The following is a 22,018-nucleotide window of genomic DNA, read 5'->3' on the forward strand; positions in this document are numbered from 1 at the left end:
GGTGTCTTTAAAATGCTCAGATCGTTGTTGGCCTTCTCTTCATCATAATGTGCTTTTCCAAAGGACTCAAAGAGGTGAGCAAACCTTTACAGTGTTTCTGTTGTGCATTATTTTGTGTTTTAAAATGTAATTTGGATAAAGAATAAGACATAACTCAACCTTTAAAAGACAGAAACAATAACAAAAACTACACTGCAGCTGCTAGACAAAGTGACTAATGTAAGGAAAGAGGAAATAAAATGTGATTCTCAGAAATGATTTATTTCTTTGACAGGGAATTTATCCTAAACGAATACAGTATCCTGAATCATCTGCCAACAGCATGAAGGTGAGTAACTATCCAAAGTTAAATGCTGTCATTATTTATGATAATTGAGATGATATATTTTACATTCATCTCTTTGACAGAAGGATCTCAGTGAAGAAGACGTGCATTTATTGGCCAAGATCCTTTCAGTTGGATTGGTGGATGCAGATCCAAACTATCTCCACCATCTTAAAGGCTACAGAGACTTGCATGGTGCATGATTTCCTCTAAAAAAGAGAGCAATAAGGCCACTTACAGAAATGAATGGACAGCACACACACTGTTTCTGGATTTAACCATGGATTTGTGATGACATCAAATCAAGGCTCTTCAGCATTGTGTTTTGGATTACCAAAAGTCAAGTTTTTCCTGCAGCCCCTCCAGATGTTCCATGATTAATGGAAAAATATGCACTTTATTCAGGTCAAACATGACATTGGTAACCTCCTCTTTGCGCAGAGGAGAACTCAATGTTGCTTAATATGGACGTGATCATATTGATGGTGGATCCTGACTGCTTTCTTTATTGCCTGGTTGTATACTTTGTGGAAAAAGAGCATCTGATATGTTACATTCAACATCCACTTCTTTTTTAATCAGGAAATGCATACAATGGAAATATAGAAACAGGAGGATTGCTTGTGCTGTTGCTGTCAGTGCTACTTGCAGAGAACAATCATGTTATGTGTGTGTATATATATATATATATATATATATATATATATATATATATATAGATAGTCAGCGGAGTGACTCAGTAATGTGCGTTTTACAGCAATTTGGTTTGCAAACTTTAGCTAACTTTATCCATCAAAAGCTACTGGTCATACCCATAGACTGTATAAACACTGTCATACCAGACCAACAAGGCTGTAGCAGCAAAACCCCGAGTGTATTTATTTGAGCAATGGTGCCTTTTATTGCTTATAAATTTAACTGTTTGAATTTGAAAGAGGAAGAATGTGTTACATCTTTCAAAACTTTCTTTACTGTTTTTTTGTGATTACTGTTTGACCATTTTTAAGTGGCTGAGAGGCTGAATTACTTTGCTTTTGTTTTCATTTTGTTCATGTCCTTACCTAGAGGAGACAAAAGAGAGACAGAGATTAGACACAAATGAACATGTGATTCTATGTTTGTCTCTAGTGGTAATGTTAATGTATCTTACTCCAGACATGGCTGTTGAGCTTGTCTCCTATCACGTAGAGCAATGTCACCACCGACATGTTAAAAAAGAAGAAGCCCATCAGGCCAGCAGTGCTGAAGTGCCCAAGAAGGGGATACACCCAAATTCCAACTGACAAGTACACCCATATAATCCTGCAGAACATGTTCAGAGAGAGATAAACTGTATCTGTCAGAACATCTTGTACGGTCTTGTCTCAAATAATTAGTCTTGTGCACATAGGTTCCACCCATTGACACTGAGGACTGTGATTGTAAGATTGTATCAGGAAAACATTCAAACAAATAAAGAATCTCATCGACAGCATACAGTAGAACTAAGGTTTGTACCATCAGACACATGAGAATCTGTAGGTAGCATTACGGAATGTGAGCCAACTATTGAAGGCTTTTACCCCTCAAGCTGTGTGCATTGTGACTGGATAATCACTGCTACACTGGACTAGTCTGGACTAGTTATGAAAAGAACATTTTAGAGCTCTTAGCCCCATCAGGCTTTATGAAATATTCAGTCAGCAATGCATGTTATAAATCAAGAAGAATGTCAATACTGTGATATTTGTGCGTAAACTATATACCTATTAAATGTTTTGTCAAGATTCTGCTGTGAATTTGCTGACGTTACACTTACCAAAATAAGTAAGCCAGGCCCACACCTCCTAATGCTGCCAGTGCATGTTTAGTCTGTGGGTAGATGTGAGGCTGCACCAGCACTTCTCCCAGTGAAACAGGAAGGACAAATGTGTGCTGAGAAAACAGTGTGGGAATAACTCATTATGAGTGATGGTTTATGGCAGGAGAATCAAGATCATTCAATTTTGGCATACAGTAGTTACAAAAAGCAGATTTACAGACCATAGCATGGTTTATCCAGGGGGGGAAGAAGGTGTCAATAGTTGTCGGGTAGACTAATTCTCTGTCATAGGCAAAGATGGTCCAGAAAAGTAGAACAACAAACTAAATGGAATGCATAGAACGTGGAGTTAATGTGTAGCACAATTCTATTTTATGATTTAAAAAAAGTATGATTTTTAAACATTTGTTTCTCACCATGCCCACGGGGAAAGCAAAGACAGAGAAGAGAAGGTCTTTACATCTGTTCAGAGTACTCTCTGACTTTTTCCCCGGTTGTAGATCATTCAGTGCCGCCAATCCAAAGAAGGACATTTGTAATAACTGAAATATTACAAGCCACACTATTGTTTTCCACTATCCTTTTTTTCAAATCTGCAATATATGTTATTGTACACCAACATATTAAGCCTACTGCTATTATTACTAGATGATATGGGTAATGTACTTACCAAATTCAAAAAAGTAAGGTACTTCCAAGGTCCTCCATAAACAAAGATTCCTGGTGGTAGCTTCTCTCCATTCTTAGCAGCGAGAGTCTTCACAACGAAGGCATACCAGCTGAATGCTGCAATATGGTACCCTCTGCTCAGGGTTGAAGTCATTCTAATGTAAGCTTATACTGATCCCAGACAAACAACCAAAGTAAATTAAACACTGGCAAAAACTAGTTTTCAAAGTGTGAGTTTTCTCTTCAAGCTTGAGGTACTTCGGGCAGTGTGGGTTCTTTAAAGATTAGTGTAATTCAGCACAAGCTTATCGAGATGTTTGCAAGCGGCGGAGACAAGAGGCCTACTGTTTCTCATTCTATATCCTAGTCCTTCTTGCATAACCAACGCCATGTAGCATGTGACTGGGTGACAATTTCATTCACAGTGAGAGCTTTAATGGTTGCATAGTGTTTTGCTAGAGAAGCTAGTTAAGTAAGTGACTCAGTTTCATATGAAAAATACACCTGAACTGATATTTACAGGATAGACTAGACCACACACACACACCACACATTTTGCTCCTTATAATATCAATTAGATAATATACAGTGGTGCTCATAAGTTTATGAACCCATGCTAAAGTTGACTAAAAAGAGGAATAAAAAATCATCTTTTGGAAATTGATCTTAATGCCTTAATTAAAAAAAATTAGGAAACATCCAACCTTTAAGCACACCAATTTTCTTTGTGAATGAATAATGTATCGAAAATACCCCATGCCAATCTCTAGGTATGGTGAAGGGTATATGATGATGTGGGGCTATTTTAATTCCAAAGGTCAAGGGAACTTTATCAGGATGCATAGTATCCTGGATCCATCAAATAACTGCCCTTTAAAAATAAAAATCTGCCTTCCTCTATGGGAATTTAACATAGGGGTGTGTATACTTATGCCCCCTGTATTTTAAGAAAGAACATTTATTTATTTATGATACATTATTCATTCATAAAGAAAATTGGTGAAATATAGACACAATTTTGCCTTTCTTTGCGTTCTGGTGAATATTAGGCGTGTATGAACATGTTGAGGGATTTGTATGGTACTAGTTACTGATACTCTTGGCCTGAGGGTGGTGCTAGAGAAAGGTTATTGGGGTGAGACACAGGCCTTTTGTAGGCTTGGGAATCACACAGTAAAAGTAAGTCATGATTTGATACCACCATGACATGTTACCTAAGATGTTATGATACACGTGATTTTCATTCAGCTGCCGAACAGAAAGACATGTTCATTAATTCAGATTGGACAAATGACTTCTAATCATGTCATGAATCAAAAAAACATTTAAAATGTCATGTTCATGTCTTATTTCTGTTATGTTTAAGACCCGATTACTCATAAATTGGATGTTTCCAGGAAGTACTGTCTTTTGCAGAACATAAGGTTATTATTTTTAGATATGGATACAAAAAAGGAATGGGTCTTATTTACAGAAGACATTTTAACATATCACAGTAGGAAAAGCACAGGTGTAAATAATCAAATTAATGATGGTCTAATTCCATTTAGCTGCTTCAGTTTGAGGGTCCTGGTATTGTGCATGTTGGCTCGCTGTCATGGCTTACTGAGACACTTGAATACCACGGAGCCAGCGTTAATGTTATTAGTAACAACTGTGCTAAGGCAAATTCCACATAGCTGTACTTATTGTGGCAATAAATCCTTTTCTGATTCTTTTTCTACTATGACAAGTCAAAATGTCTGCTGTGAAAAACGTCTATACATGATATATGTGAATGACTACATTTTGCCTAATTTATTTATTATTATATATACAGTATATATAATATACATATATATATATATAATATATTATTATAATTATATTTATTAACCAGTTAAGTGTCTCTCAGTAACTTCCTTATGCAATGTCAGCACACAGAAGCCAGGGGAAAAAAACAAATTTTTAGTAAATTTTTATTTACAAATTGTAAGTGTTGCTGAAGTCAGGTTTCATAAATCCATTCTGAAAAAGTTACTTTTACTTACAGAGCACAGTTCTACATACTATTGTATAAAGTCTTTGTCGTTCGGAATTCCTTGTTTCGGTGTACAAGTATGGCAAGTTTTCATTTTAAAAAAAAAACACTTTTTCAGAGACAATCAAAAGGCTCGTTCTAGCAAATTACAAACAATAACCCCATATAAAGTCACTTACCTCTAGTGGAATCTAGTCATGCAGGTAACTTTAGCTTTACATGGCCAAAAATAACATTCAAACACTGAAAAAGCTACATATTTTTCCTAATATTAGTTTGTTTTACAAATCATCATAGGTGCCGCTTGGAAAACATTTAACCTCAATGACTGCTACTAGATAGATAGATGTTTGATAGAAAAAAAAAGAAAAAAAACATTACACAGTGTACGGTGTGCAATGATTTACTATATAATTCATATTGCAGGTATGTCATGTTTAAGATAAAATTCTGTTTCAATCTCAGGTTTGTTTATACATTTCCAATTCTATGTTTGATTCAGATTACAAAGAATTAAACCTACAATTTATTTACACCAGAACAAAAACAGTTCTGCATGGATATGAATTTACATATTCACTTGTTTCACAAACACATGTATTTATCAACAATCTTTGTTTAACGTGATTGTGAAATACTACAATATAAACTACAGCATATTACAGTTTTACAAACTAATTTAGATTGTCTTTTATGCTTTTACGTCACATTTTGTGTTAAAACCAGCTAACATTAATGTAATGGCTGTCAGTGCTGTACAAAAGGCAAGAACAGAGACAACCTGTTGCAAACATTGCACTTTACCCATACAGTCAGTAAAAACATATTTGATCACAAACATCGTCTCAGTCCATGTTCCATAGGAAGAAACCCTTTGTTGATCATGGCACATGTAATTGGGAATATTCATTTGTATTACTGATAGTTTTACCCTCTAAAGTTCAGTGCCATGATACAGGTCCCTTATTCTCCGCATAATATGCCTTATTTGCAGAGAACAAACAGAGAAATCCCATTTCTATTAAATGTCTTTGGTGAGAAAATGTCTTGGTCATCATTTCAGTTTTTAACTGACTTTGCTTCTTTCTACACGAATTTATTGCGCTGCTTGTTGTATTCACTCAACTTTCTTTGGATCCCATTTAAGGTGCCATCTGTGAATGTAATGGAGACACAATATGATTTACACCCGGGGCAACACAACTTGCATTTCGGTAGGTAATAGGTCAAAACGATGGTGTTAATGTATTCATACCTCAAATCGGCTGTAAACTTTCCTGTCCTTTCTCATGCTCTGAATCCTCTCCAGCAGCTTCTCACGCTCCTGGCTTGTCTTAGGCTGACCTCTGTTAAGTAAACTGATACCTTTTTCTTGCTCCCTTTTGGCATTTTTGTCAGCTTTGCCTTCTTTCTCATCATCAGTGACGGGAGACTCTTTGGCAGCCTCGTTCCTGCTTTGGTTATTAGCAGAAATCTGCTCCAAAAGAAGCTTTGTGTCATCTCTGAGGTTGCTGCTTGAGAGCACGTTGGCTGTGGATGATTGGTAGCGAGACTGGCTTGATTTTGGCTGCTTGGACTGTAGTGACAGAGGAACGACTTCATCTGATGTAATCTCTGGTGGTTCACAGCTGTTATTTTGCCTTACTTGGTCATTTGTTTTCTCATTGCAGACCGACTCCTGTGTAGTAGAGTCTACTATATTTTCCTTATTTGAGACCTCAGTATCATCAGATTTTTTCTCACCAGCGTCAGGTATTTTAGGCTCTTTGCTTACTTCATTCTGACTGTCCATATTACTATTTTCAGCAGTTACAGGTGACTCTAAAGAATGGGTTTCAGAAGTCACAGATTCAGGTGTTTTGCATGGCAGATCAGGCTCTGTTGGGCTAAACGTTTCTGTTGCTGGGACCTTTGGAGTTTCGGTTGAGTCTGTTGCAATCTGTTTGAGAAGACTGTTAGTATCTGAGGGGCTGTGCAATGCAGCCAGTGTTTTTTCAGCCTCAGGGGACAAAACTGACACTGTTAGAGGAGAAGAACGTGATACTGTGTCAGCAGGAGAGGGGGGAGGGGATCCTGTCAGGTTAAGTTTGGAGGGAGGGGTCGCTTGTCTTTCTGACTGGGAAGGATTAGGAGTAAAGTCTAGGTGGACAGGAGAGCTTGTTTCTGCTAGACAATGCTTGGGTGGATTGTCTGCTGGGGAGGGGGTAGGAGTAATTGTCTCATTTTGAGCAGATGTGGATTTACTTTCTAGATCAGATACATTAGGTAAACGTGATTCAGGCAATGAAGTGCTAAGGCTAGGAGGTGTGCTATCAACGTTGACATCCTTTGATGATCCAAGAACCTCAGATTCCTCTCCAACGCCCCTTGGAACAGAGTTGTTTTCTGATTCAGGAACATCTTTTTCTGGAGGTGTAGGAGCACACGATTCTTTAGAATCTGTCTTTGTACTGGACTGCAATGAGGATGTGTTAGGCTCTGAGCCAGCAGCACATGTGTCAGGAGAAACATCAGATTCCACATGTGCAGAGTCAGCTGCTGAAAGGGTCTCGGGTGACGTCAATTTGGAGGGTTCTGGCGGTGAGGGGCAGACAGATTCCTGTACTTTTGGGGGCAATATGCTGGATGTTAGAGTTGAGCTTGAGTCTCCTGGGGTCCCATTGGAGGATATGGTTTCTGCTGGAGTGGAAAGAGAAGCACAGCTAGAGGGAGAAGCAGTTGGGCTCATCTGTGAACCAGAATGTGGCAGAATGTGATCAGAGGAAGAGCTTTGGCCCGATGGGTTAGAGGAGCTGACTTCTGATCCAGTGTGTTGTTCTGGTAGTAGCACCGGAGGAGAGGAGAGGCTGGTTTCTGGTTTCTGAACTGATTCAGGATTTTCAGTGTTCGAATCCAATGCAGCAAATGCAGAAGATGGTGGTACCTCCACTGAACTGGGAGTGAGTGAACTAGACTCCTTTGAGGTAGAATCGAGACTGTCACTTTGATCAGTACCTTGTGCAAGAGGAGGAACACTAGGAGTAGAATTTGTTGGTGTAGGTGGATGACTGGGGCTACTCGTTTTTACAGCAGGATTTGAGAGCTTTGGCTCTACTGATGGTTCGCTCCGAAGTGCTTCTGTTTCTGCAGAAACAGGCAGAGTTGCAGCTGATTGGCTGCTCTTCAGCTCTATCTTCTCTGAATTAGGTGAAACAATAGTTTGTTCTTGTTTACAGCTTTTGGAGGTATTGGGATCAGTCTTGACCTGACTGTCCTGCTTGTTAGTCTTATTGCTGGCTTCTAAAGATACACTGACTGACTCGCATGCTTCTGTGAATACTGTTTTCCCTGCATCCTCTGCATTAGCATTTTCTGCTAATAAACCCTCATATGTTGAAACATCAGCCCTCTTTTCTGAGCTTTCTTTTGGTACAGGTTCCTCCTTTTTAACAGTCGTGTTGTTTTTCAGTTCAGTTGGTGGTTTTAGCTGAGCCTTCTCTTTGGCCTTTTCAGCTTCTGCAGCCTGTTCAGCTTTGCGTTTTGCTGCCAACTCTTTGAAAAACATGAGCCTCTTATCAGGATCATTCATATCTACACACCCTGGAGTGGCGAGCAAAGATTTGTGTGGTTGTACTGGTTGATCAGTTTTGGACAGCTCAGCTTCAGAAGCTTTGGATTGGGGCAATGATGGCGAAGAATTTGCTCGCTCTTCATCTGGTGGTTTTAATGAATCTTGTACCTCTGAAAGATCTTTGGAATTTTTGTCTTTTGGCGATTCTTTATCATCCGGTTTACTGTTTCCATCATCTGGTTGGGATGGGTCTGTGGCAGCGTTATCGATGGTGGCTGACTTCATGTAGCGACTCCATTCAAAAGGTTCTCTTGCAGACCTCCTTTGTCCAAAAACAAAAGGTAGTTTTGTCTGTTCTGCCTCATTTTTATCAATTTCCTCATCCTGTTGGCCTGAAGCAGTTTTGGTATCTGGATTAGTATGCTGCTGCTCCAGAGAGCTGAATATCAGAGAGGATCTTAACCTCGAGCTCCTCGGTACTGCTGCGTTGTATTTCCTACGGAACGACTCCTCCCTTCGTAGAAAAGCAGTTTTTGGTTCCTTTTGCTCGGACTCCTCTATCTTTTCCACTTCAGTTGTGGATGATGATTCTGAAGGTGTCGGTGTTATTTTGGTTTCTGCTTCTACTGCCGTAGGTTCATCAGGCAATTTCTTTGGCTGTTCTCGTGCAGTAGTTTTGGCATAACTTGGCATCTGACTTGCCCTTGGTATTGCAGGAACCTTAAACTCTCTGACATTAGGGATTTTAGAGACTGATAAATCTATGCCTGGTGTTTGCTGTATGGGGTAAGGAGGCTCCTCAAAAGTATCCGGTGCATAAATTGGTGCCGATGGCAGCCCTTCATCTCCTGGATTATCATATGCACTGAGGTATGAGCTAATCCTCCAGTTTCTTAGCCCCCGTTTCACCATAGGATCCTTGCGGTCAGCGTTAGGCTCCTGTAAAAACTGCTTCTGATCTGGATTTGAGGGAGTGGGAGATGTTTGATAGGCATGCGGCTGGCCTAAACTCAATCTTCTAGGGTGGGATGAACCAAACGGTACATCTGCTGCAGGTAGTAATTTCTCTGAGCCCTGGTCAAAGTCTGCATTTCTGGTAGATGCTAAATAGTTAAGCACTGGGTCAAAGTTATCAGCTGGTTCCATCTCTTGTGGTAAACCAGGTTGAATAAAATGCTGATCTGGTGAATGAAAGTCTTGGTTCCAGAACTTGTCATAGCCACTGTAATCTGCTTCTTTTTCTGGTCCCGGTCCCGGCTGCTGCACCCTGTAGAGCGGCCTTCCCTGGTTCTCAGGCTCTGGCATTCCCTGTTGCTGCAGGAATAGGTAAGAGTTTCTACCATGTGTGCCTTCAGCATAACTGTGACGTTTGAAGGCAGGATTTTCCAACATGGGCATTCTGATGGGTCTCTGATTAAAAGACGGGTCCATGCGAGATTGCTGGGGTGTAAATCTACTGTATATATCTGCAGGGCCGTGCATGGATTCCTGCTTTTTAAGGGGCATCATTCTCCAATCCACATCCATGCGTTCATCATATGAATGTCTTGGCCATTCCTCTGGATGAACCGTGTCCAGTGACTGAAGTTGCTTTTGCTCTCTATACAATGTTCTTTCACTTGGATATTGCCTGTTTTGTAAAAGGCTAAGCTCTTCCATTGGAATGACATGTTCAATAACCGCCGGTTCAGACTGAGCAAACAGAATCCGGAACTCTTCATCAAAGGTTGATACAAGTTGTCCAAGGAAAAGGTGTGCCATACAGCGGTGGAGCTTCTCAAAAGACCACATGAAGCTGGACAAAGACATGATAAGTAGGAATTAATAGAAGCACCAAATTCATGGCATACACACGTCCGTTTTTTTTTATGCAAACATTTACAAACTGAATATATTCATGAAAACATAAATTAATCATTCAAATCCTTGTGTGATTTGAAGTGTAGAGGTATGGCTTTCTGTGGCAGTTTCAAATGTGTTCACCTGTAGTTCCCACTCAGCACTGCCCTGCAGTCCGTCAACAAGAAGCGATCCATCATCTGACCTTTGAAGGAATTCCCTGAGCGGCAGTGATACGTGATGCCCGACACTGTTCTCACACGTAAAAACTGCAAGACACACATCAAATCCCCCCAAACATAAATATATTAAGCAGGGGTAGTACATATGGTGGTGTTAATGTTTTAATTGCAATCCAAGCTAGGTAGCAGCATTGCTGTGGCACAAAAAAGAAAACATTACCAAATCTGAGCTAGAAACTAGCTGCATTTCAAGTTCCTTTTTACATTAGAATCCAGTTAAAGCCACTTCTATCAATGGGAAAGCTGTCTATATTTACTGCGTACGTCACTGACAATACATATTATTTTAATTAACATCAATATGATGTAAATCTGCCCGATTTGTTCAATGGCTTCATTTGAGGACAACATAGCTTAGTGTTATAGTAAACGTGAAGATGTAACATATAGCATATGAAGTAAATGACAAACAAGGTAAAGCAACACACAAGAACAAAACATAGACAGCCTTGATATAGGCTTGATATATAGCATGCAAGATTCACATTGCTGGACAAAGCAAGATGAAGGTGTTATTAAATAGCTCAATAACTTCGTAATAATAGTATGTAGTACATTTCTAATATTAGTTATCTCAAGTCAGTTAGAAGTGCAAGCCAGCCACGTGATGTTCGGAAAGAAAAGACTGATATGTTTTCTTTGTTTGTATATTGGAGTCACCTCTAGCAACAGCTGCTGTGTGTACTTCCACTTTTCTTCACAAGTTCTGTTGATATCGACAGAGCAACCGTCTGGCAATATTTTCAATTTTTGCCAACTAATCTCATGACTCAATACTTTGTGTTTTTCCTACTCTGTCTGTGGCTCTCAGCACCCAAGCCCATTCCATCCTACTGATCTTTAAAAAACGAGTCACAAATATAAGCACAGATATAGCTGGGCACTGTAGTTTTTAGCAAATGTTACTCAATCAGGAGGAAATGGTGCATTTGTTGGGGACATTTTTTAAGCGGCGGACTAATACACATTTGGTGATCTAGTGAGTATGTCCAGCAACAGTGACTCAAAGTAAAATACAATGTTCTTTGGAAATAGGAGAACATGACACCAATTGCAACATTGTGGCTCAATAATCTGTTTTAATACTTTTTTGGAGCTCCATGGCACACATGAATAAAACTATAGATACACAGACTTGTTTGTAGGATCAGTTCATTGTTGTTTTAGATTTTTTTCACTGGGTTTGACAATAAAAAATATATAGACTATCACCAGACTTAACCTTTAAGTATTTAAAAAAAACCCTATAACAACTAGCATCAGCATGTTTTTAAGCTTCTGTAGTCAAAGTAAGATGAATATTTGTAGATTAGTGGTTAGTTAATGTTAATGCATTCATTCATTCAACTTTCTTTACTTTTTTAAAAGAAAGAGATCACTAAAAATTACTATTATTATTATTATTATTATTATTATTATTATTATTATTATTATTATTATCATTACTAATTAATGTACTATTACTGCTACTAGTAGTTTCAGGTTAAGACCTTTGTGCTGTGCTGATTGGGAGTATTTGAAGGAAAGGGAAAGACTAATGGAATTTAAATGTGTAAGCAGCCTTTTCAGTTTTGTTATTTGAATTGATTTTTTTCAAGGAATATGCACTCACTTGAATGTTCTGTAGATTGACTCTGCAGTTGGACACCATGCTGAAGAAGTGATGTGCATTCTGCTTGTCTAGAAGAATGTAGACGGCAACATTCCTCATGGCAGCATCGAGGATATCCGCAAACATGTCGACATCAGTAAACATGTCCATCACTATAGCAATCACCTGAGGAGATAAAATTAAAAATGACACTGTCAGGAAGCAGGACACTCCAAAGACAAGTTTAGCATGAAGTCTCCCTCTGTCAAGAAAGTGAGAGATCTACCTGCTGAGCATTCTTGATAAGTCGCCGGGCCTGTTCCTTGATACTCGGCATGTTTGGCTCTGGGGGGTTGACCAGAGTGGTTACTTCTGTGGGCCCAATGAAGTGGTGCAGCTGAGGCCAGCCAAGGTCCAAGCCTGGGGCCTCCAGGTCAGAGTGAATGGGCCAGTAAGTGTCTGAGGAGCCATCTCCTCCAGTGTCCACAAAATGTTGTTCAGGGTAGTTGCTCTGCTGAGGGAGCTGAACAGAGCTCTGAATATACTGAATCTCAGTTGACGACAGGAAGTCCACCACATCTGCTTTCTGGAGGAATTGATAGTATCCCTCCAAGTCCTCCTCAATCAGTGAGTCAATAGCCAAGCGGTACTCTTCCCGGTAGTGAGGGGGGAGGTAGTTGGGGTCCAGGGGGTTATCCCCAGCAGAGGAACACTGAGAGCGATGTGCCATACTGTAATCTAAAGACAGGGCGAGGGCAAAATGAATTTACTGTGTGAATCATTTTCACAATACACATCTGTTTCGGTATTACCAAATAGCACAACAATAGCAGCTAGGTAATTCTAAAACGATATTAATCTGCAACAATTTTGATAACACATCAACTTTTGAAATCACTTTACAAGCAAAAATGCCACAATTTCACTGATTCCAGCTTCTCAATGTGAATATATTTCTTTCTGTCTTATATTATCATACATTGAATACCTTTAGGTTTTGGACAGTTTGTCTGTCAAAACAAGACATTTTGAGGACATCACCTTGGGCTATCGGGACTTGTGATGGTATTTTTTCAACATTTGTTGACAATAATCCTTGCTTGCAGCCCATACATTCATGATCATCGTTTATAGTCTTTCAGAGGAATTATGAAAGAGGTGATCACATTGCATCACATCACATGCTGTTGTCCCTATGAATGATTACTATAGTTTTTGTGTCATATGGTGGTTCATTGGATTGAGCATCATTTTAACAATTTCATGTGACTTTGCCAAATTGTGATGTATATTATATCTTATAAAAATTACATTAATATATGTATTCCAACATTCCACCTTTAGCTAATTTTACCATAGTAATTTTAATTCAAAGGGTTCAACTAATTCTGTTCAGATCTATATATTCCATAGAAGAGATGGAGCCCTTACCACAGGGATCCTCTCAGTTATAATACTATAGCGACAGCACAATGAATGAGGGAAGAAGGAATCTAACCACAGGATAGATGGGTTATGGGTGTGGCTCCTCCCTCCGGCCAAAAGCCAAGTCTCCATTTGCAAGTTCATGTAAAGCCACATATATGAGAAGTACCGAGAGGAAACGTCACAGTCCAAACAAAATACCAAAAAAACACGACTGACAGGACGAAGTTAAGACAATAAATGACCTTACGTTAAACAGCTGTTGGACACTTTAAGTGTTGAAAGTCCAATCCAGAATTTTTCTACATACTTTTTCCCCCTACTGAGACCGAGATAACATATCAGAAAACTTTAAAGCCGGGTAACACTGTAGCACAACATGCGCTAGCCAGATGATAAACTTCCACTATCCTAAACTACGTATCCATAAAATACCGTACAGGCCTGACGTTATTCGGTGAACCTACCCCGCTGATATTTCTCATATATTCAAGCTTCTCCTCGGTTAAACTTTAAACCCGTCATTTTGCCTTCTTCACCATGTTTTCCTTCACAACTGCGCCGTGCTTCTAGTCCAGGTGGGACTTCTCGAAGGTTTTCTGTAACATTGCTTTTTCTCCGTAACCCAGCTAAACCAGTTTAGTGTCATCCTTGAGGCATGTTGGCGAGAATGTTTGAGACGGCGCAAAGAGAGAACTGACTTGCTGTCGACCGATATCGCCCCGCCTTGACTTCAGCTCTAAAGTTTGTTCACTTCTTGTGCTCTTCACGGCTCTGTGTTAATGCTTGTAACCCCCCGAGGCAGCTGCTGAACTCTGCACATCTGTTATCTGTCCACCGCCGCTCCAGCCGAGTAACTGCTGCTGTCACGTCACTACTAATTACTTTACATCAGGCAATGGCTGGCTGCCACAGACAGTATATAAACTGGCTGCTCCATAAACTTCGTACTCATATTCATTCATGTTTAAAGCATTTGTCATAACTCACTATGATTTTACTCTTCAATACATGCAGACATCCTCACTTGCCTCCCTCCTTTAACCAACTTTATTGTGTAATATAAGAAAAAAAAAACAATATTGTTTCATTCTTCTAAATTAAGTGAAAGTAGGCCTAGACTGATATTAATGGAGCTACTGTCATAAGAAGTGACCAAAAGGATACCACTTTCTAATGAGGCACCCTGTAAAATGTTTATAAGATGTAACTACAAGATTTATTAATGGTTAATACATTATTTAACTTACCAGAACTACATAAACAGCCACGCTATTGCATTTTATTTTGAGATTCAAAATAGCACTTCGCCAACACTTGCTGCACTTCTCCCGACACACAATATGAGACCAGTAGGCATTACTAGGTCAGTTTCACAGGCATTCATTCCAGTCCCCCCATACAAAAACAACTATGGTCAGAAATCCTTTTTTCATACATACACCAAAATTTGGAATTACATTCCTCATCACATCAGAACACTACCATCCATCACATATTTCAAAAAGGCATACAAACTGTTCCTTCTCAACAGTTACACTTGCACACATTGATTGCTCATGTATTGTCCAAGTCTTTGGACTTGTTTGTACTGTTGTTTTATGTGTTTGCATCTGTCTAGCCCATGCTAATGTCCTGTACAAATGTTTCTGTCGTCATGTGCTGTAACTATGTTCAATGTTTTATGTTTCTGCAGAACAGAAATCTGCTGCAAACCAGTTTTTAAACTGAATCAGGCCCGTTTATATTGTAACTTATTATTACTTTTAAATTTTTCCTGTATAATAAACGAAAAATGAAAATGAAAATGTAATAAGGCTGTTAAGCTCAATCATCTATTAATAAGTAAAACTTGGGTTGCCAGGTTATGGAAAAACATTAATAAAGCCTCTACTGGGACTACCAACAGGTCAAAGCGGGCTATCCTCCCAGATCTAGAAGTGGGCCCACAGGCTCCTAGTTAACTAGGTGGCAATAACTTTGTGGTAGATCGACTAATTGCACACTTGTGTGAGCATATGTACTACTAAAGCACAACAACAAGTCAAATAAGGTAACTAATCTTCAGGTCCCTTCTTGTAGAGAGTTTCAAGGTCTTTTCGAGTTCATATTTTGCTGATGGTGCATATTCCTAAATTCATTTTTGCTTAGTCAAATTACCACAAGCTAATTACTAACCTCTGCATATATAAAACATCTGGGTATAGTCAGTAGGGGCCCACGGCTGATTTTTGCCCAGGGGGCCCCGCAGCAAATGAATCCCGTCCTGCTTAAATGTTGACTAATTGAATAGTATTTTGAAAAAGGGTGGCGCCTAATTATAGATATTAAGACCTAATACCTAATAATAATAATTAAATTTGGTGGCACTTTGCATCCATAAGTATGCTTCCTTCTGCGTGATGATCAGTAGAAAGAAAAGAGTTCCTACCTGAAACTGCCCACAACCCAGTCTGTGGATTATCCTGAGTAGCTGGGTCATGATGTCTGGAAAGAGACATTAATGTTGAGTTTTTCACAAGTATTTCTTTTTTTTTTTTTTTTTGGCGCTTTGAGCACCACAAGGTGAGTGCCATCTAGTTGCATTATATTAAAGAGAAGGCCAACATCTCTACAGCCGATATCTCCAACACTGAGCAAGTCACACCAAAACAGTCTAGATTGAAAAAAAGCACTACAGGTAAGAGGAAAAATGTTTGGGTGAACTGTCCCTTTAAGGCTTAAATGCCTGGATGGTAACAAAGAAAACTTCTAAATGTGTTAACCTCAAACCTCTTAATGTCATGAGGATGTCAACAGACAATGGAGTTACTGGGTGAGGATGATTACTATAAAGACTACCGTGCCATCCTTTGATGAAGGTGCAGTCTACCAACACAAAAAGAAAAGAACGGAGCAGCGCGAGGCCAGGACCAAGCCTGCGGGAAGGTTTTTCCTGCCAACATGCTGCCAACATTAATTCTTTTGTTTCTTTTTGTGGTTCATTAACAATCACTCATGCACCATTTACATTATAGTAATGTCCCCCGACTGAAATTATACTTTACCAGGCTGTGATGTATCTTCCCTGTGTGGTTTAGTGAGAGTGCTTATGTGGAAACCTAGATTTGAAGTTGGAGGAAGGCCATCAGTATTACCAAGATAGGACCTTGTAGCACATGTTTTGTTAAACCCTAAAAGGAGAAAGAGAGAAAGACAACCCAAATACAGAGATTTTCCTTTAGCAGTTGCTCTACACTAAGACCTCAAACAGCCTTGGCAGAATCAAATCTGATGACCAAAGAAAAGGAAGTGATGCAACGTAGCTGCTCAAGTAAAGACTCAAAGACAATCCCTCATTGTTTCCCTCAGGCACCACCCAAGGCACACAGAGGAGCCGCTGGCAGAGAAATATGAAAATGAATGTTCACTGAGTTCATAGGTAGTTGCTACACTACATACCACAGGGCAGCATTCCCCGCTGCACTCTTTTAACCCCTGTAGGTTTTGTGACTGATAGCTGTGTGATTATGAAACACAAACTTGGCCAACCACTGAATCATAGCTGGATCCCTCCCCCTTCATAAAATATCAACAGGAATGTATGAATCAAACGAACACACAAAGTATAACTGATTTGATTTTTGTGATAACACATTCCCCATCGAAATGAACCGGTATTGTAAAAGTGTGAACAAAGACGCAGTATCCCTTGTTTACACTGTAGATTACACTGATAACCGTGTTATAAAGTCTGGTTTACTCAAGGTATGCCTGTTGGACAAAGTTGTGTACACCTGGGGTCAGATGTATGACATTTTCCTGTAACCAGTACATTTTATCAAACTGAGGGCTGTGCTTCCATTATGCCATGTGTACTGTAATAAAGAGTATTATCCTGCTGAATAACTGTCAACATCTTTCACACCAGTGCAGCTGAAACAGATGCCAAGCTGAGAGGCTTAGGCTTCAAAGATCATCCAATGTTCCACAAACTGAAAGCAAAAAAGAACTACGAAGCCCCCCATGTGTCTGCTGGAAAGAGGTCAGTAGAGAACCCACTATTTGGGTCAATGAACGGTAACACAATGGAATATTTCATTCAAAGCAGGAGAGGACACGCAAGGATAACTATTTGATATCAAAGCAATAGCTGACCACATAATGTTTTAAACGGTGAACTCTAAAGGCCTAACTTCAATTGGAAGGTGGGGTTGGACCGGTATCAGCATGTCTTTTTTTAATGTGGGCACTGGCATGCCTAAACAGGTGGAAAAAAGAACATTTTTTTGTAGCCATGCTAGCTTCATGGCTCCAGGGGTGAAAATCTCAGTCTTTGATCCAGACTAAAATATCTCTACAATTATTGGATAGATTGGCATGAAGATTTGGACAGACACTCCTGGTCCTCAGAGGCTGATTCTTTAACTAACTTTAGTGTTCCCCTTACCTTTCCTCTGGTCCACCACAAGGTTAACATTGTGGTTTTGAAATGAAATGTCTCAATAACAATTGAATTTGGTACCCACGTTCATGTCCCCCTTAAGATGAATTATAACTCTGTTGATCCCCTGACTTTTTTTATCCAATGCCATTATTAGGTTGAAGTTTTAATTTGTCCAAAACTTTGGTTTATGACTAAATACCTGCAAAACTGGTGACCCATCAGCTTCGGCTGTACTTTGTGTTTTGCACTAATTAGCGAGTGTTGGCATGCTAACAAGCTAAACCAAGATGATGAACATGGTAAACGTTATACCTGCTAAACATCCACATGTTAGCATTGTCTTTGTGATATTAGCATGCTGGTGTTAGCATTTAGTGCAGTCTCCACCATATACTCTATTTGCAGATTATCAATTTGCACATTTTAAACATGTAATAATTTGTATCTTTGGTCAGCAGAACTACATTAACAGCTGCTGTGAAAGTACTTTTATTCTGCAGTACCACCGCTTTTTTGTTTACCTAGGAAAGTATGTGTTCACCTTTTGTTTAGAACATGACTCAAGGCTTCTGTCGTGCAGGAGGAAGATTGTCCCAGGAGAAGGAAGAGGATTGGAAAACAAAAGGAAAAAGGAAGAGCAGCAGCTGCAGAATCCATTTCTAGATGCATTATTTGATGGAGAGAACAGGAAGTCTTGGCAGTTCGCAAAGAGGTGAGATAATGCTTGCCTACAGAGGCAATGAAGGTGATGAATAAAGAGGATGATGAATTAGCACAGTTACAAATGAGCACAAGTCCCTTTGGACTGTGTGTCATGTCTGTGTGTCAGCCATGACACACAGTCCATAAATACATAATCTACCAGTGATTCAGTTGAGATTATACAATTCTTGGACACAATTTAAAAAGTAGAGCAGAACTTGTCTAAATAGATTTTAGATTAGTAGTCAATGTGTGAGGGGCCACCCTTATCATAAGAGGAAAGACTCCTCCATATATGTCACTTGGAGAGGCCATGACAAATTCCACAGATGATTGTATTCCCTCATTTTGTGTCGCTAAGCGATACTGTACACACCTTTCAGCCCCCGTGTCATTGGAATAGATGGCAGTGATCACTCTACAGCTTTGTCAGAAGAAGGTGGGGGTGTCGAGCCAGCTGTCATAAACACACAGGTGAGACAAAACCACAACAGTGGAAAGAATGGGCTCTTGTCAGTGTAGAATGTACAGACACACGCCAGCACGGAGGTGTGGAAAGGTTCCAGGTCGTTTTCAAACCAAGGTGCATTTGGGTGGGTAAGCTGTAGGTTATTTGGAGGCCGTGTTGGGGGGACTACAACTGGGTGCTGACCTCGTTCCACACAATGTGCATACTACTGAGCAGCAGGAGTGCATTTGTATCTGATTTGACTGTCGTTTTGCCTGTTGACACTGTTTGTGCATTTAGGAGCTCTGTGTATTGGTGGGTTATCACAAGTACATGTTATTAAGTACAATGTGTACTGAAAAAGGTATAATCTCTTTTTTTAAGAATCTCTTCAGCCACATTTAGCCTAGTTGCTTAATTTCTGCTTAGTGTGTGTGCATGTATGCGTGCATACTTGTGTGCATCTGCAAGTTTGTGCACAATCACATTAGCTTGCGTGCTTGTGTGTGCCCGTCATAGCGTGTGGCAGGTCGCTACAGGAGTGGCTGCTCTTGTTTACAGTTGTAATTTGTAACGCTACGAGGAGAGTAGGAGCAAAAGAAGAATGAGGTCTTTGCTGACCTTTGAGATACACAACCAGTTGTGACCCCACCCAGACTCTTGTTGGTTGAAGGTATTGTTTACAGTTTCATCTTTTCAAAGAGTATATTTATACAGACTAGATAGAGAATAGCACTGGCATCATAATTGCAGCCTGACAATAGAGAAGATGAAGAACAGGGAACAGCAACTATGCTTTACATTTTGCAGTGTTGTCTCCCTACCATCACTTTGTTTTTAACATGCGTAATTTATTTCCAGTTCTATTGTATTGCATCCTGTGGCACATCCTGCAGCCACAGCACATACTGGAATATCCTGCATTGGTTCAGAGACGCATGTCTCAGGATAGACATCATATGCCCCCCATACATCTCAGATGCAAAGACAACACAATGGCCGACGTTTTCCCTCGGCCTAAAGGGAGAGGTGGAGCAACATGATCGGTGCACACATCTGGATTTAATGATCGCATAGTTCATGTAGGAAAATGTGCTTGACATCATAGTGATGTCACTCCTGTCTTTGTGGGATAACCCTGTGGAAGAGGCTAGACAGAGCAGAATGAGCATATCACTGGATGCAACAAATGTAAGAAGTGGGACATGGATTTATCAGAGGCCTCTCTCTGCCACTTATTTGTCGGTTACAAAACTGACTTCCTTTCATTCCCTTCCAGTGACCTTTCAGGTTGTGCAGAATGCCTTTGTGGCCTGCGTTTGTGTCTGCCTGTGGTTAGCTGGTTGGTTCGTGAGACTGAAGTCATGTTGGCAAAGGCTCAAAGAGCAGCACAACAAGCTGCTGAACTACTAAACCAGGCCAAGTTAGCTGCCAGAGCTGTCTGGTATAGGCTTACTTTTGTATAAAATGCAGTATAGGTTACAGAGAAACACCCAGTTTTATAGCTGAGATTTGGTGGGCTTTGCAAGATCAGATCAGAGGTATGATGTTACTGCATGAGAGAGTGAACTGTTTCCCACTTGAGTTTCAAACATCAAAATTCCCTTTCTAAAGTTAAAATAAAATTCTATTTTGTTCGACTGCTGCATTTAATCCATACTCGGCTGTAAATACTTGGCTCCAACATCTCTCTGCTACAGAGACCCTATCTACAGACATGGAGCCTGAAAAACTACGTATTATGACGGCACCTTTACTTTTAACCCTCACAATCTCTGTCCCTACAAATCTACCAATTTTTCTATGTATAAAGGACTGCGGAATCAAATTAAATCTCCATGTTTTTTTCTCAAATACTCATAACCAATGTCTATATTCTTTTCTGTTCTATTCTTAAATCCAACACAAACTGAGTTTAAAATATAGACTCAGGAATGTTATTTTTCACCACCTGTCCTCTTGTAATTTGCTTTCTTCATGCGGGTATTTGAGGAAAGTGTGTTCAGATTGGACTGCATAGAGAAGCTCTCCCCAGTCATGTCATCTGAACAGCGCCACTCTTCGGACAACCTTTAGCAGAATTTTATTCTGTTGAAGTCATCCTGCCTGAGTCCGAAGTTTAGCAGCCTAGCAACATAATTTTGGCACCTACTGTAACAACATAGGCTAAGTAGAGCATTAGTTTTAATTTAAAAAGAAACATCCTCATAAAATATTTCTGAGAACATTTGTATTTTTGCACAGTTTGGACCACCACAGTTCTGCTGATCCTCAGAAAGACGTGGCCCTGTGAGGAATGCAGACACAGACGTGGTCAGGCCAACTGTGTTCACTGTTGAAGATAGTGAATCCCTTATGAATGTGCTGACGAAGGCAATGCAGAAAAATGTAACTGTTTAACTAATAATATCTACAGTTTTCATGTTTTCCCCCCACATTTTAAAATAGATTTTCATGTTAAAAGAATTAATTTTGTAATCATTTTTCTCTTTCCATATGTCAGATAATAAACAATGGAGATCTGCTATAATGGTTGGAATGTTGTATATAGATTCATGGACTTGGAATTTGGACTATTCATTGTGTTAATGTTATACACTAAATTCTTCAGTAGTTCACAATTGAAAGAGACAGTAAAACATTGATAATACCTTATACCAAGTGTTACTATATGTGCTGTTGTTGTCGTCTGATGTTTACAGTGCTGTGGGAATTTCCCCTTGGGGATAACACAGTACTGATCTGTAATTGATCCTGACCTATGACCTTTTTGCAGACCAAGTTAAATAAATTCCCCGGACCCAGGGGGACAATTGACTCTATCTTACAACTTTACATGAAGGCCTAAGTAGCTAAATTCCAGAGTGGGATGACACACAGACACAGACACAGACACACATACACACACACACACACACACACACACACACACACACACACACACACACACACACACACACACACACACATATCTGTATCA

The 22,018-nt window shown here is 39.7% G+C and overlaps 2 protein-coding genes across 4 annotated transcripts; both read right to left on the reverse strand.

The window, feature by feature from the left end:
- Nucleotides 1-240: 240 nt before the first annotated feature.
- Nucleotides 241-3,138, reverse strand: LOC116039418 (androgen-dependent TFPI-regulating protein). The gene is made up of 6 exons (XM_035992518.1): nucleotides 2,797-3,138; nucleotides 2,543-2,668; nucleotides 2,348-2,449; nucleotides 2,124-2,239; nucleotides 1,476-1,627; nucleotides 241-1,386 (listed from the first exon to the last, which is right to left on the reverse strand). Exons 1-6 carry the CDS (start codon nucleotides 2,947-2,949, stop codon nucleotides 1,349-1,351), a joined length of 687 nt encoding a protein of 228 aa, XP_035848411.1. The 5' UTR covers nucleotides 2,950-3,138; the 3' UTR covers nucleotides 241-1,348.
- Nucleotides 3,139-4,738: 1,600 nt separating this feature from the next.
- fam83ha (family with sequence similarity 83 member Ha) lies at nucleotides 4,739-14,295 on the reverse strand. Of its 3 annotated transcripts, XM_035992488.1 has the most exons (7): nucleotides 13,930-14,295; nucleotides 12,324-12,775; nucleotides 12,059-12,223; nucleotides 10,349-10,473; nucleotides 10,017-10,160; nucleotides 6,071-9,983; nucleotides 4,739-5,969 (listed from the first exon to the last, which is right to left on the reverse strand). In XM_035992488.1, the coding sequence occupies exons 2-7, from the start codon at nucleotides 12,765-12,767 to the stop codon at nucleotides 5,958-5,960; spliced, it is 4,803 nt and encodes a 1,600-aa protein (XP_035848381.1). In that variant the 5' UTR covers nucleotides 12,768-12,775; nucleotides 13,930-14,295; the 3' UTR covers nucleotides 4,739-5,957. The 3 variants fall into 3 exon arrangements, with proteins under 3 accessions (XP_035848381.1, XP_035848380.1, XP_031140006.1); XM_035992487.1 differs by having other exon boundaries at nucleotides 6,071-10,160; nucleotides 12,324-12,779; nucleotides 13,934-14,295; XM_031284146.2 differs by having other exon boundaries at nucleotides 6,071-10,160.
- Between the last annotated feature and the right edge of the window lie 7,723 nt (nucleotides 14,296-22,018).

This window comes from Sander lucioperca, chromosome 15, assembly GCF_008315115.2.
Source record: "Sander lucioperca isolate FBNREF2018 chromosome 15, SLUC_FBN_1.2, whole genome shotgun sequence".
Lineage (NCBI taxonomy): Eukaryota > Metazoa > Chordata > Actinopteri > Perciformes > Percidae > Sander > Sander lucioperca.

What these genes read in the sequence shown, in the direction of transcription:
- LOC116039418 (XM_035992518.1), bottom strand. Translation starts at nt 2,949, where the DNA reads ATGACTTCAACCCTGAGCAGAGGGTACCATATTGCAGCATTCAGCTGG. An exon ending in CCTGGATAAACCATGCTATG is followed by an intron (nt 2,240 to 2,347) that starts GTCTGTAAATCT and finishes CTGTTTTCTCAG; the next exon opens with CACACATTTGTCCTTCCTGT. An exon ending in GGCCTGGCTTACTTATTTTG is followed by an intron (nt 1,628 to 2,123) that starts GTAAGTGTAACG and finishes CATGTTCTGCAG; the next exon opens with GATTATATGGGTGTACTTGT.
- fam83ha (XM_035992487.1), bottom strand. Translation starts at nt 12,767, where the DNA reads ATGGCACATCGCTCTCAGTGTTCCTCTGCTGGGGATAACCCCCTGGAC. An exon ending in TTATCAAGAATGCTCAGCAG is followed by an intron (nt 12,224 to 12,323) that starts GTAGATCTCTCA and finishes TTATCTCCTCAG; the next exon opens with GTGATTGCTATAGTGATGGA. An exon ending in TCAATCTACAGAACATTCAA is followed by an intron (nt 10,474 to 12,058) that starts GTGAGTGCATAT and finishes TGTGTCTTGCAG; the next exon opens with TTTTTACGTGTGAGAACAGT.